The sequence below is a fragment of the Ambystoma mexicanum genome, chromosome 6q (genome assembly GCF_040938575.1).
Source record: "Ambystoma mexicanum isolate Mex_15411 chromosome 6q, UKY_AmexF1_1, whole genome shotgun sequence".
NCBI lineage: Eukaryota > Metazoa > Chordata > Amphibia > Caudata > Ambystomatidae > Ambystoma > Ambystoma mexicanum.
Genome location: NC_090937.1, coordinates 1,123,156,305 through 1,123,170,469, shown reverse-complemented (window position 1 = coordinate 1,123,170,469; position 14,165 = coordinate 1,123,156,305). Strand labels below are relative to the sequence as shown.

General features: G+C 46.8%; 1 protein-coding gene across 4 annotated transcripts in view; it reads right to left on the bottom strand.

Annotated features, from left to right (window-relative positions):
• The window catches only part of CORIN (corin, serine peptidase), a 1,135,185-nt gene that overhangs the window by 630,013 nt on the left and 491,007 nt on the right, over positions 1-14,165 (bottom strand). For all 4 annotated transcript variants that reach the window (XM_069631711.1, XM_069631714.1, XM_069631713.1 and 1 more), the window contains one exon: positions 6,056-6,237. In XM_069631711.1, the coding sequence (XP_069487812.1) occupies positions 6,056-6,237 (182 nt within the window). The remainder of the gene's footprint in view (positions 1-6,055; positions 6,238-14,165) is intronic.

Sequence of the window (14,165 nt, the reverse complement as noted above, 5' to 3'; positions counted from 1 at the left end):
CCTGCCACTGCCTTCCATTCAAAGGAATCAAGCCTCATTGATGTTTGGGGGGGGAGAGGGTTGCTGGGGGAATGCAACCATTTTGCTATCGTTGTGTGTTTAATTATTTCTCTTCTGTCTTGTGATTTAAAAAGAACGAATTGTGACAGTATATCTCAACCTTGTTGTTTTACAGAAGTCGTCTTTTTGTGTTGCCACAACATTGGTGGCTGATGTAATCTGTTGGTTCTAATTTGCATAAATTACTAAATAAATATCTTTTAATACACAACGACCTGGTTGTTTGTGAGACGGGTTGGAGGCCTTATCAAAAAGAACCTGAATGATATTTTAAAAAGTATTTGTATTGTGCGCCACATTCTTTGTGGGGGAAGGAGATCCCGGATTTGCTTGTTGCTGTATAATAAACAGTGACACCCCCACCACTACCCTCTAACCACGCTTCCTCTATCTTTTCCCATCTGTCAGTCCCTCTTCTTATCCCTCAAATGCTTCATGTTGCTTCAGTTTACACCTTTCATCTCTCCAACTCACACCACCTCAGTCACCCTCCCTTTCTCCTTTGCTCTATTGGCACATTACTTACTGGTCCCTCTCTCATTTGTTCTTCCTTGCTCCCCCCTTCCTAAACCTAGTTTCCCATGTCCTTTCTCTCCCCCATACTGCCATCCCTCCACTACTCCCCATATTTCTAATTCTAGCCCAATCCCTGTCTTTCTCTCCCTCCCATTTTCTCTCCATGTCTTTGCCTACCTTCCTCCATTTCATAACTTTCTTGCTGTCCTTCTCTCCTGGGCGTCTGGATGACCCTCTGCTTGCACATAGCATTCCAATGCAGGTGCATTAACATGCTGAGCTATCTTTAGTTTCAGTAAGTGGCCTCTGGTTTAGAACAGCCAGAGACATGTGACCCGAAGAGTGGGTGGGGGCTGACTCACCACTTGAGAGAGAGAGACGGAGACAGACAGCAGAAAAATCATGGGGGTGGAATTGGGATTTAGATTAGAGTAAAAGAAAAAGGGAGTGTTGACAGGTGAGATGGTTGTAAAAAAGGATTCAGAAAGAAGAGAAAGTCAGGAAAGAAAGAATGGAAGTAAAGAAAAATGCAAAAAAGTAAAAGCAAGACAAATTAAACAAATTAAAGAGAAAAGTAAGAAATAGCAAAGAAGAACAAAGAACACCGATTGCCTACTGTTCCCACAAAGAATCCTGAGGTGATGATGAGTCGGCCATCCCACTTTAAAGTGAGCAGCACTTGCTCGTTTTGCAAGATGCCTGCTAACACTCCACCAACACGGAGCACAGAAGGAGAGGAGTCCCTGCCGTGCCCAATAACAGTGTAGACACATAGCCTGGTTGCCTTTCGGGATTGCCTCTATCCGGATGATTATTCGGTTTTGGTCACATTAGCAAAGATCCCCCCCCCATGCAAGTACTTACATAATCTCCTCAGGGGCAAACTGATACTCCTGCCCCCGTTCAAGGAAAACTGCCCCGTGGACAGGGGTGGGGGGAGGGGAGAGCAGAGCAGCTAGGGCCAGTAGCAATGCTGCACCTGGTTTATCAAACACGTTAAAACATTTGTATCCCATGATGGTGCGGCTGCTTATAATTTCCCGCGCAACATAGTGTGAGAATTAAAATGAAATCGTTTCAACTTTTATAATATTCATGAAAAAGCAAAGGTGAAGTGCTAATCCCAGAATCTGAACTTGGGGCCTCCAACCTCCACGTCAGTCCCTTAACCACTGCACCTCATTAACCTTGGACTCAAAGCAAACCTAAACCATGGGATATAAACAGCTAACACATGCTGCCCCTCAGCATGTCTCCGGCTTTGAACACGCCGACCTGTGCCAGCAGCTATGATGCATGTACTCCAAGCTCCCCCTCTCTCCCCTCCTTCCTCGACCAGCACAGACAATAAACTCACACAGACATACATGGACACGCGAACAATCACAGAACCACGAAACCACATATATCCATGCAGGTGTGCATATACATAGACCATTCCACAGATAAATACACAGCTAATTGGTAGCATACATGCATGCATACATATTTATACAAACACAAACTTTATTTTTTTACAAACCTACCTTTGATCCATATGGCTAAACGCATGATTTATGACTGCTGCTGTCCCACTTTGAGAAAGCTGAAGAGTCGCAGTTCAGAGCAGCGTGGTCTGCAGCTGCTTTTTTCAATTGTATTGATGCTTGGTCTTTGGCTACAAAGACACCCGAAGTTGAGGTATGATATGATAAGTCATTTTTTTAACGCGCCTGTACGCAATTGTTTCTGGGTGCGACAAGACAAGGGAGGACAGAAGGAGGTCAAAACAAAGATCTTACTAGGCCTTGTGTCATTCAGATCACGCAAGTGCAGAGGGGAGGGGGAGAAGTGCCGGTGGGGTAGAGGTGGTGGGGAAGGGAGAGTGCAAGTAACTCTTAAGTGCTGCCGCGAGGTGGCTCATAAGTGCAGACAGTCAGGTGACTGCAGGGTTGCAGATACAGTCCCTGAAGTGGTTGGGAGGCCCTTAGGCAGTGGAAGGGCAACTGGTTGTGCAAGAGCCTGGTCCCGTAAAGTCAGTGGGTTGGTCAGGTAACCAGTATGTGCAGCAGACAGGGACATCAGCGAGGGAGAGAGAAAGCAGAAGCTAAAAGGAAGGTCTTGAGTTGCTTCTGGAACCTTAGGTGGTACTGCTCAAGTTTGAGAGAGGCTCAGCTGAGGAGATAGATGTAACCTCCACTCTCTGCCTGGAGAAGTGTCTGACCCTCAGAGAGTTGGAGGTGGATGAGCGGAGGGCTCAAGAAGGAAGATGCTTAGGAAGAGAAAGTTGGATGTAGTGTGGTACATGGCCCCAGAAAGCATTGTGGACGATGCAGAGGGTCTTCAACTTGATCCTCGCAGCCACAGGGAGCCAGTGGAGAGATTTCAGGGCTGGAGAGATACGATCCCTGGGCTTGAGGCCAAGGACAAGTCTTGCAGTCCTGTTCTGGATCAGTTGTAAAGAGCGAAGAGTAGGGAAAGGCTGATTTAGGAAGAGGCTGTTGCAGTAGTCCAGCCTACAGAGGACCAAGGCTTTGGGGACAGTGAGCTTCTGGGGGAAAGTGAGAAAAGTAATAATACCTCTGAGGAGGTGCAGCTGATAGTGTGATATCTTAGAGACATCAGAGATGTGAGGAGAGAAGGAGAGGGTGGAGTCAAAGATGACACCAAGGTTCTTGTCCTCACAGGAAGGTGCAGGTAGAGGGCCCAGGGTGGGCGATCAGAGTGAGAGAGGGTAGGCGGAGCAGGTATCCCAATGAGGAGGATCTCAGTCTTACTGGCATTAAGGCAGAGCTTGTTGGAGGCACACCATTACTGAATTGTGGGCAGACAGTCAGGTATGAGAGAAGAAGCAGAAGAGGCTGAGGGCAGTGAAAGTTAGAGCAGAAGGTAGAGATGGCCAGAGGTGACAGGTAGTGGTTAAAAAGCCAGGGAGAGAGGTCAGAACCCTGGGAAAAACCACAAGTAGAGTGAGAGATAGAAGAGAGAAAAGACCCACGTTGGACCTGGGAGGGTCGATCAGTGAGAAAGGAGGTCACCAAGAGATACCCAGGTTGTCAAAGAGATGATTGAGCAGGATGTCGTGGTTGACAGTGTTGAAAGCAGAAGATAGATCAAGGAGAACGAGGACAGAAGGAAAGTTAGAGTCAAGATTGGAGAGCAAGTCTTCACAAGTGTACAGTAGAGCAGATTCTGTGCTTATGGCTGCTCTGAAACCGTCTGGTGGTCATGGAGACAACCAACCGATTCAGTATGTATATTAAGCTGGAAGATGGTCAGCTTTTCCAGGAGTTTGCCCAGGAAAAGAGTGATGGAGATTGGGCGATAATTTGAAGGAGAGGAAGGATGGGCATAGGGCTTCTTAAGAAGGGGGTGCACAAGGGAGTGCTTAAGAGGGCAGGGGAAGGTTCCAGTGGAAAAAGAGTGATTGCAGAAATCGGCCAAGGCGGGAGCAAGGGTGTCAATGTGGTCCTTAATGGTTCTGGAGGAGCAGGGGAGCACCTGCTTTGATGAGACTTTCACAGATCAGACTTGTCTAGAAGCATCGTTGGGAGTGAACAGGGGGAAGGAGGAGAAAGGAAGAGGAGATCCGGCCAGAGAGGGGCCTGGAATGGTAGAGGCAGAGAAGGAGGAGGAGGTAGAGGAAGAAAGTGTGGACAGAATGTTCTGAGTTTTAGTGGTGAAAGGAGATGCCAAAGCCATGCAAAGGGCCTTGGAGGGAACAGGAGAGGTAAAGACTTTAGCAGGATCGGCCAACTCCTTGCAGATTTCTAAAAGTTTGGCTGAGTTGTTAGAGATCACCGACATGGCGGCTTGGATGTAGGCTCTCTTGTTAGACAGGGCAGAGAGTCTGTATTGTCTTTGGAGCAGGTGGCACGCCAGTTTGTCAGAGTATTTGCTTAATGCACTCCACTTCGTCTCAGCCACCCTACACTTGCTCTTATGGGTGGCAAGGTCAGAATCGTACCAAGAGTTGCACTTGAATGTGGGCTTCAAACGGATTCTGATGACAGGGGCAAGGACATCAAGAGTGTTCGAGATAGAGAGATGAAGGAGCAGAGAGCGATAGGTAAGAGGAGAGAAGAAAGTGGTCAGTCCAAGAGAGAGGAGTGGTGAGAGGGTGAGGTCTGATGAGATTAGAACATCCAGAGTGAGTAGGGCCAGAGGGTAGAATAGAGAGAGTATGACTGGAAATGCATACTTGTCTGCAGGTAAAGCACTTTCCAGGGTCTTTCCTCTTCGTGGGGAGGGGAAAGGAAGGACTAGAGGGCAGATCGATCAAAGCAGATGCCAGGCCCGGGGGCACAGTGATAGCAGTAGTTTCTGACCTGCTGATGTAGCTTTTCACAGGTGTCTGCTAGAAGTCTCTGCGAGTTCCCTGATGGGAGAAGGGAGGGAGCTGGAAAGGAAAGTAGCCCTGTACACACAGTGCAACAGGAAGGGGAACCACTGCACCCAGACAGGATGTGGTTTCTAACACCTTTCCTGATTGGCACAATGTTAAACACTCAGTTGTTGGTTTTAAACAGCATAAGGACACTGAACATAACAGTGAGGCATCCAGTTAATTCCTGGGCATTTCCAGTTACCATACCAAACTGCTTCTAAAAATCAGTTATTTTCTGGTAGCAATACTTTGGGCACTTTGGTGGCTACGTCACCAAAGTGAGCCAACACCAAAAATGGTATAGACATTTCTGTAGTGTAAACAAGAACGCTTCTCATTTGGCTATATCTTTTGGGATTGTAAGATGGATGCCATGAAAGCTCAGCTGTGGGCGGCTCACTAGGTCTCCTGAAAAACACGCTTGGCCCTCAAGGTCTTTCTATGTTGAATGGCCATCTTGAGGAGGGACGGTCTAAAACAGTAAAACCGATATACTCAAAAAATGCGTTTGTCATATTCAATGAGTCCATCTGGAACACCAGATCGAGTGTAAAATGGTGGCCATCACTTCCCTCGGCCAATTATCGGTTGGTTGCAAAAGCGCTGAGCCATCAAAATCCAATAGCATGTTGTCTGTGGTGGCAGCACATTGTGAACTGTTGTTGGTGTGTTAAAAGCAGCCTGGGAAGGGTCCACAGTCACAAGTGCTACATGGTTGGGAACCGTACTAGAAATGCAATAGTTAAGAGGAACTGAGGTGCAGGCTGGTCAAATGCAGCACACGACATCTTTTAGGCAGGCCCCGACTCTAAGAATGAACTTAATTCTCGTCATCGAACGTATGGGCAAATGTATACGATCGAATCCTGGGAAACTAAAGATCTTCTCTCTTCATGTGACCTGTGCATGTGTGATATCCTTTAGGCACAGCTGGGGGTTATGTGTGTCCGAAACGGGCACCCCTCTGAAAACTGACATTTACAGCAATGCCTGCGCTCCCCTTAGACACCATCAAAACATATGACTTTTGGCATAAAATAGACAGCTGTGCTTTGTGAAACCCAAAGTATGCAGACTCTTATCTCCCAAATGTCCAAACCTTAAAAAACCTACATTGCTTTCCCTTCTCCTGCTGGGGTGAGAAGCAGACCTCGCTACTGTTGTCACTTTCTGTTTTGTTCCGGAACTGGGAACACTTCAAGAACTCGGGCCATGAGGAGTTGACCATCTCCAGGACAGGTTCACAGCCTTCCTTTGCAGCTTCGCAGAACGACCGGCAGGGCAGGAGGACTCGGCTGCGGAAGGAGAGGGGAGGGAGACAGAAAGTGCCATTAGAGCCTTGGTCGCCATCTTTTACGGTCTAATCGCAATTGCAGAGTGTATTGTGAAGGTCAAGTATACATGGAAAGATATTTTGGCGGGTCCACACAGCATTTCTTGCAAGTGTCAGGATTAACACGGGCAAGCGTGTAAAAGGCAGACATACAAGCATACGTCTGCTATGATTGCTTTTATATCAAAATATTGAACGTGCGGGCATTTAACGACAGAGTCAAACAAAATATCTGATTACTCTTGAACAGACAAACTCAACAGTTTTTTAGCATAACTATTTCCTCGTTGTGTCAGTTGCCTTTTAACTTTGTTGATATTTATTGTCCATTTGGAAATTGTCAATTCGAAGTCTGACAGATTTATCAGAATATGGTGATGGAAGCACCTACACTGAAGTGTATACTGTAAGAGGATTCAATTCAGCACTACAGCCAAGTCAACGCCTAGTCTAGAATACTGAATGAAAACCCTTATTGATATATCTTTATGTCCAGTTCATGCGTTCTGGATGACTACCCCTATATAACACCCCTCTCTTGGAATCCTCCTGACCCCACTGAGCCAAGAAGTAGTTCTGTTTTGCAAGTTAAAAGGTTTATTTGATAATTTAAACAATAGATATATATATCACACTTTATAATAAATTAATAATTGAATAGCACACTTAATCTGATATGATAAAGATTAACAACGGAGAATCTGGCACCAACACGCTTCTCTATAATCAATAAGGAGTTGACATGAAATGGATAAGGTAGCACACAGGTGAATAGGAACAAAAGAAGAAGGTGGTACAGAATGCTTTATGTAAGCTCAGGTGGATGCAATATTCAATGAATGCAGTACAGAAAATACTCAATATGATTTCAACCAAACAATGTAATCACTTTTCTCTGGCTATTCACTCCCCCACTCTTTATGCAATGCAAGGAAATGGGAGGAAAGCACACAGTTCTCAGAAATGCAATCAATGTAATTCAGTTCAATCCCCCCCAAGCACGCTTAAAGAAAACAGATAGGAGTTTTGAAAACACAGGCCCAAATGCTTTTATATGTGCTAGCAATGGATGAGAAATATGCTGGAAATGCTTTTAATTCCCTTTCAGAGGTTCAGGGTGAGTGGTATCTAGTTAATATTAGTCCAGGCTCACTCTTGCAATGATTCAGGAATGATTAGCAGGTTAAACGAATTTCTGGCAAATGGAAGGCAAGCAGCTTCTGTTTTCACACGTGGAGAAATTTGCAAATCGCGGTAAAATTCGCGAATGCGCCGGGCGCTATTACAGAAGAACTACAAGGTATCACTGTCGTATTGGGGTCCTAGGAAAGCCTAGGATCTCAGCTTCCAAATGAAAGTTACTGCAAGTCTCTAAGACAAACGGTCGCGGAGATATGAGCGATTTTGTAAAGGTTGTTTTTCAGATTTGAAATTTTAAAAGCTCAAAATGACAAGTGACAGATTTTGCAGCTAGAATGACAGGTGACAGATTTGGAGTTATCAGGCAGTTCTACTTAGGTTAAATAGATTGAATTAGATGAATTTAAACTAAGAGATTGGTTCTGCACAGTTTTCTAGGTACTCACACTATGTTCTTGAGTTAAAGGGACCTTGCCACGGATCTGGTCAGGTTTTGGACTGCACTCCGGTCTCTGCACTTCACAGTGATCTGGGTCAGCTCTCTCTGGTTCTGCTAACAGATCAGCTCTACTCTGCTGGTCTGGTCTGGGTCTCTAGTTCTGGATAGATTGAAGTCTCTAGGTTGGCTCTCTGGAGGTTTGATGGAGGTAAGGTTTGGAATTTCCCGGCAGAGCTTCCAGCTGCAAATGGATTTGAAGGTCCCTATCTGTCCTGACTGTCTGCTTTTATGTGTTTAGAATGTGGGTGTGTTCTAGCATCACTGACCCTACCTCTCTCTCAGCTTCTAATTGGTCAAACTTCCATTTCTCATTTGATTGGGGGAGCTAAATTGTGTCAGAGTGATGTCATTTTACAGCCTGCAGAGAGTCCACTCCTCCTGTCAACTTGCACACAAATCTAGATTTGATAACAAAAGACATATTTGCACAGGTAAACATTGGTTTAAAATTACATGCACACATCACATATCACAGGAGATATACCCTGTCCGAACTTTGCTCTTCCTGGGGGCTTGCATTCAGAAATGGCACATATTTCACTTTTTAACTGATTTTGCAATTCCGGACATTGACCCAAATTTACACACATGTGCGCAAGGAGTATGGACATTAGTTGATGAAGTGTCAGATTTTTCACATGCACACATTTTGAGTAATATCCTCTTTTCCGCTAAAACCCCCCTGAACATGCCACCGGTTCTAAAAACCTCTTAAAATGTGGGCAGAAAAATCCCAAGAATTATGGTGTCATTTATACAATTTTCACATGTCCGCTCTATGAATGATCCATCTTTTTAAAGTTATGTTCTGGCCCCCAAAGGGGTGTGGTTTCCCCCAGCACAAGGTTGAATTTCTGGTTTTTCCAGTCCTGCCAAGCCAGCTTGCTCTCACAGGCAGTGCCCCTCCCAGCTTCTGCCAAGAGGAAGCTGTTTTACGACCTCTGTAATAAACCATCTGCCTGGGTGAAGGGGGTTGCATTGTTCAGAGCTCCTGTGTTCTGTGGGGCTCCCCTTAATTCAATTATCAGGGAGATGGCATATCCTTAGTGTGGCCAGCAAAAGGCAGATAGGCCTGGGAACACAGCTGTGACTCAAGTTTCACTCCTGATGGGGGTAGTTGCCAGGCAGAATTCAGTTCCTTAAGCCAAGTTTCAGATAAAATGTCACTTTTTGTTCCCCAGTTTAAGTCAAGACATTTTTTTACATATGCAGCTAGAATGCTGATTCTAAGTTCAAAACTATGACATTTAAACAATTGCAACCTATGTGACACTCAAAGTAGGTCACTCATTTCTCTAAAACCTTGAGATTTTTAATGTCTTTCAGTCCAAATTTACTTAAACTGCTGAAATCCCCAGCTCAGCCAGTCTTGTTATAAACCTTCAAGTCACTTCAGAATATAACTTTAGATTGTATCCACCTCTCAGTAAGTCTTTCTTTGGCCTGTTTTGGGTTCATTTATTCAGTTTTGCAAAAAGTAAAATCTGGTGTTGTTTTAAAATGCCGGCTTTTGGATAGTGGCGAGTACTGGTACTGCACCCATTTTTGGGATTTAAGAAAATGAATTCCCAACAGTTATGGGTTTGCTTTTGGCAATCAGCATTGCCACTCCCAATGGTTTCAGACTACTGTGTGGGTAGTCCAATGGTGGTTTTAGGCAGTGTCCTTCTGTGCCCATAACATCGGCAAAAATGAGTGGCAGCCTATTCTTCATGCATTTCCCTGTGCATTTTCTGGGAAGCTCTGGCCATCATGATGTTTTCCATGTCAGTACTGCACAGTTTTGAGGTAGGGCTCGGATGCCTGGGTAAATACATCCCACAAGCCCCCCTCTTGCGATGGCCATTCTATTTCACGAATGGGACTCGCAAGACCTGGGATGTTTCCTCATCTTCTTCCAATAGATGGCACAGTTCAGCATCTTTTCCTCCATCCGGTACTGATCGATGGGTTCGCCTCGTCGGTCCTGATGGGAATATTGGGCGGTACCCCGGGCCCATTAGATCTTCGTTCCCGGTCCCTGGGTCATCCTCCTTGGCCAGTCTCAAGGTCTTCTTTCTCCTAGGACGACAAAGGAAGAGCGGCAATACCTACTCATAGACGTTTTTCCACCACTGTTGAGATAGTGGGGCAGCATATGCATTTCATCATATCGTTGAATTTTTCCTCCACAGAGGATAAAGTTTTTCTCGCATAGGAGATTACTTTATTGACCTTGTCATGCTTTTGGTATAATACGGCCGTCAAGCACGTATTAGAGAACCCCGTCTCCAGGAAGAACTCCTTGTTTCTGACAGGGTAAGCTAGGCAAGGCGCTTGTGAGAGGCTTCTTTTGAGTTGTTTTACCGCCTCGGCTTGTTCTGGACCCCATTCCCACTTGACCCCCCCCTTCAGGAGATGAATCAGGGGTCTGGTGATCTCTGCGTAGCCCTCAATGAACTTTCTGCTGTAATTAGTCAGTCCAAGGAGGCTCCTTAGTTCCCGCAGAGTTGTGGGGTCTTTCAGTTTCTGAAGTGCTTCCACTTTCTTTTCCTGGGGACAGAGGCCCTGAGGAGTAATCTCATGCCCCAAGAAATTAACACGGGTTCTACACCACTGTGCTTTCTGAAAGGAAAGTTTTGCTCCGGCGGCCCTCAACTGCGTCAGAACATAACGGATCTCCGCTATGTGTTCCTCCACAGATGAACTTTTGATGAGGACATCATCTACATAAGCCAGGTTACCCCTCGAACCCAGGTCGGGCATGGCCTTATGTAGGAAAATGTTGAATTCATTGCCGGAGTTGAGGTATCCGAAGGGAGTCCGGGTCCATGTGTACTGCTGGCCCCCAAAGGTGAAAGCCAGTTTGTATTGGTCCTCCCTACTGACAGGCACGGTCCAGTACCCATTGGTCAGGTCTATTGCAGTGAATACCTGTGACCCCTGGATCTGGGCCAGCCCTTGGTCAATGTAGGGCAGTGGCCATCGGGAAGTATGGACCTGTTTGTTGAGCTCCCTGAGGTCGGCGCAGAGTCTCCACTGGCCGCTTGGCTTCAATATTCCCAGCACTGGATTATTGAAGGTGCTGTGGACTGGACGGATTATTCCCCGGGACTCAAGGTTCTTAATTATGTCAGTAAGGGACTCCATTGATGTGAGAGGCAAGCGATATTGCTTCACAAACACTGGAGTCATGCCAGGGTCCGTGGGGATTGTTGTTGTGTGGATGTCAGTGCGACCACAGTCATATGAGTCTACCGCAAAGAGATCTTGGAAATCCAAGAAAACTTGTTTCAACTTTTGCTTTTGTTCCAGCGTCACACAGGCATCAGCTAGGTTGACTCTCTCTTCCACCATCTGCCTGAAGCCTGGAAAGACTTCTGGTTTGGCTATTTCAGCGGCCTCCTCCAGCTGGGTGGAGAAGTCCCTGGTCAGAGTGCTGATTTGGACTGGAGGCTTCAGGTGGGAAAGGCAGCCCTCACGGACCTGGAAAATCACCTCATCCCTCCTGAAGTCACAAGTCACATCTTCCTTACCATAGGGGCAGGAAGTGTACACCAGGAAGTTCCCCCCATGCCGGGTAAAAATCCTGTCTGGTGTTGTATTGTCATCACTGTCACTGTCAAAACAGTCCTTGGGGATTGGTCCTAACAGTTCATTTACTAAGTCGATGGAAAAATGTCGGTCATCAACCGCCATTCCAATAATGGTGCCTGCGGCTAGAGTAATACTCTTTAAGTCGCTGTTATCCACCTCTATTAGAATGGTGTCATGTTCTATGTTGACTAATGGAGTTGGGTTTACCCCCAACCCTTGCTGTTGGAGAGAAGCATTTAGATGTATGTAAGCATCAGGGTTTTTCAACTCTTGTCCCCTTTTGACTTTCACTTCCAGGGAGAATTGTCGGGTCCTTTCTGGGATGGTGACTTCCTCTTTAACCTGAATTTCAACTGCATAAGGTAGCAATTGAGCTGACCTAAATGCTTTTTCTGGATCATCAAAGCTCATGGGATTATCCGCTAATCGGGACCAAGCTTTGAAGTTTATTAGGTCCAAACTAATGGCAAAGCGATTGAGAATGTCACTGCCTAAGTAAAAGGTGGCAGGGACGTCTCGCACGACCCAACAATTGTGGACTATGCTCTTGTTGCCAATGGAGATTTTGAGCATACACCTGCTTGGCAGGAGATGTTTGGAATCAGGTGCTTCCAGGTCCATTTCCCATTTGTCTATCAGTTTGAAGGTGGGAATGGCTGGATCTTTTGGGAGTTGGCGAAACATGGCTTCGCTGATGAAGCTCTTACCGTTGCTCACACACACTCGAGCGAGAACAGAGTCCTTCCCATCATTTAACTGAACAGGGATGAACAACTGCTCTCCAATTTGCTGAATATCAGCCAGGCTCTGAGCTGATTTCACATCTTTCTGGACTATAGGAGTGGGAGTTTCTGATTGTGGATTAGTATAGAATTTCAGAGTGTTTCCTTCCAGCGTGGAATACCACTTTAGACTGGAAGGAAGGTTGATTTTCAGAAATAGAGAGGACCCCCCATCACCAGTCTGTTGTCCTACTGCTATTACTGTCACGTCTGGAATTTGGCTATTCTGGAAGTGAAATTCTACTTGGTCAGATTTTTGTTCAACCTTGTGGCAGGTGCCGTTTAAACTAACATGGTTGACACTCTGTTTTAATTTTATTGGTCGGCTAGTCTGGGTCCAGAGGACCTTGTTTACACAATCTATTAGGGGTGACAACCTTCTCAGGAGGTCATTCCCTAGTAAACAAGGGGTGCCCTCTGGGGTCACAACTATGACCGGGTGTTTCAACTTATGTCGCCCAGTTTAATGTCCAAATCTGCCGTCCCCTCGACGGGAATTTCCTTCCCATCAAAGTTCTGGAGTTGCCCAGGAAGAGAGGTGAGAGGAATTTGGTAATTCTCTCCCCTTCCTGCATTCAGTTCGTCAAAGGCCCTTCTGGACAGAAGGGTAGCTTGAGATCCAGTGTCCACCAGTGCCAAAATTGTACCCTGCCCCTGTACTTGTACCGGGGCATAATATCTTCCCTCCTTCTCCTCAAGGGGGCACAGATAATGTACATTTTTGGACAACTGGTGGGCTAATTTTCTGGTTTTGGACATCGCTAGCGAAGAGATTTGGGCAGAATTCTGTGGAGAGCCTTGGGAATCTGAAAGAAAAAGTTGGCAACTGGAGATCAGAGCCATTGTGGGTTCCCCTGGCTCCGGTTCTGGGCCGCCCCCCCCTTTTTGGAGGCAGTCACCAGGATGGGTTTGAACCAGGGGATTTTCTTGCTGTTGGTTCTGGGATGAGATGGTGGGCGGCGGTAGCTCAGTCTCCACATCTCCCCAGTCTGGATTTGCATCCCTAGGGACCCATTTTTCTTTGGGAGGAGTTCCCCCCTCTCTGAAGGAGAAGATCCTTTTCCCAGGATCCTCTGAGGATCCCTCTCCCTCAAATTGGAAGACCTGTACCTCCTCCTCAAACTGAGTCTGTTTGGGTCTTTTGTTTCTCCTACCCCCCCTCTGCTCCTTAGGAGGCAGACTTTCAGGGGCAAGAGATTTTGTTTCCGGTTCCTGGGTTTCCAGGGGCTGTTTACAAGTGAGGAAGGAAGCTTCCTCCAAGGCTTTACACCCCCTTCCCCTTGTGCCTCCTCCCTGGGAACCGGTGAGTTATCGGGGTGCTGCCCCCGTCATTGTTCTGGAGCACCAGGTCCAGAGTTAGGTGCGTTCTGCTCCGGCACGCCCATCTGAGGGTTCTGCTGAGCCCTCAGTATGTGACCCAGATCCCACGCCATGTTTTGAACCTGGCGCTCTAACTGGGAAACCCGCTCAGGCTGATACGGGGCCCTGTTTTCTCCCCTGGGCTGATCCCGGGAAGGGTAGCTGTCCCTCCTCTGGTAATACCCCGGGTTGGGAAGATTTGGGTACCCCTCCACCCTTGGCCTCCCCTCTCCCGGATTCAGTGGTCTGGGCTCAGGGAATTGCGGAAAGAAGGATGGATGATTTTGGGGTTGGAAATTGGGTGGATACCTGGGGAAAAAGTTCTGCCCAGGGTTTGGTAAATTTCTGCCCTCCTGTGGGAAGTTTGGAGGGAAGTTCCCTGGGTTAGGTGCTTGGCTGGATCCCCCCCCTTGGGCTGGAGGAGTCCACACATAACCCAGGATGGGTCGATTTCCCTTGTAACGGGGACTTACATAATCAGGAGAGCGAGGGACCCCATTTGTGGGGCTGCCTCCTTGGCTCCCTGTCTGTGAC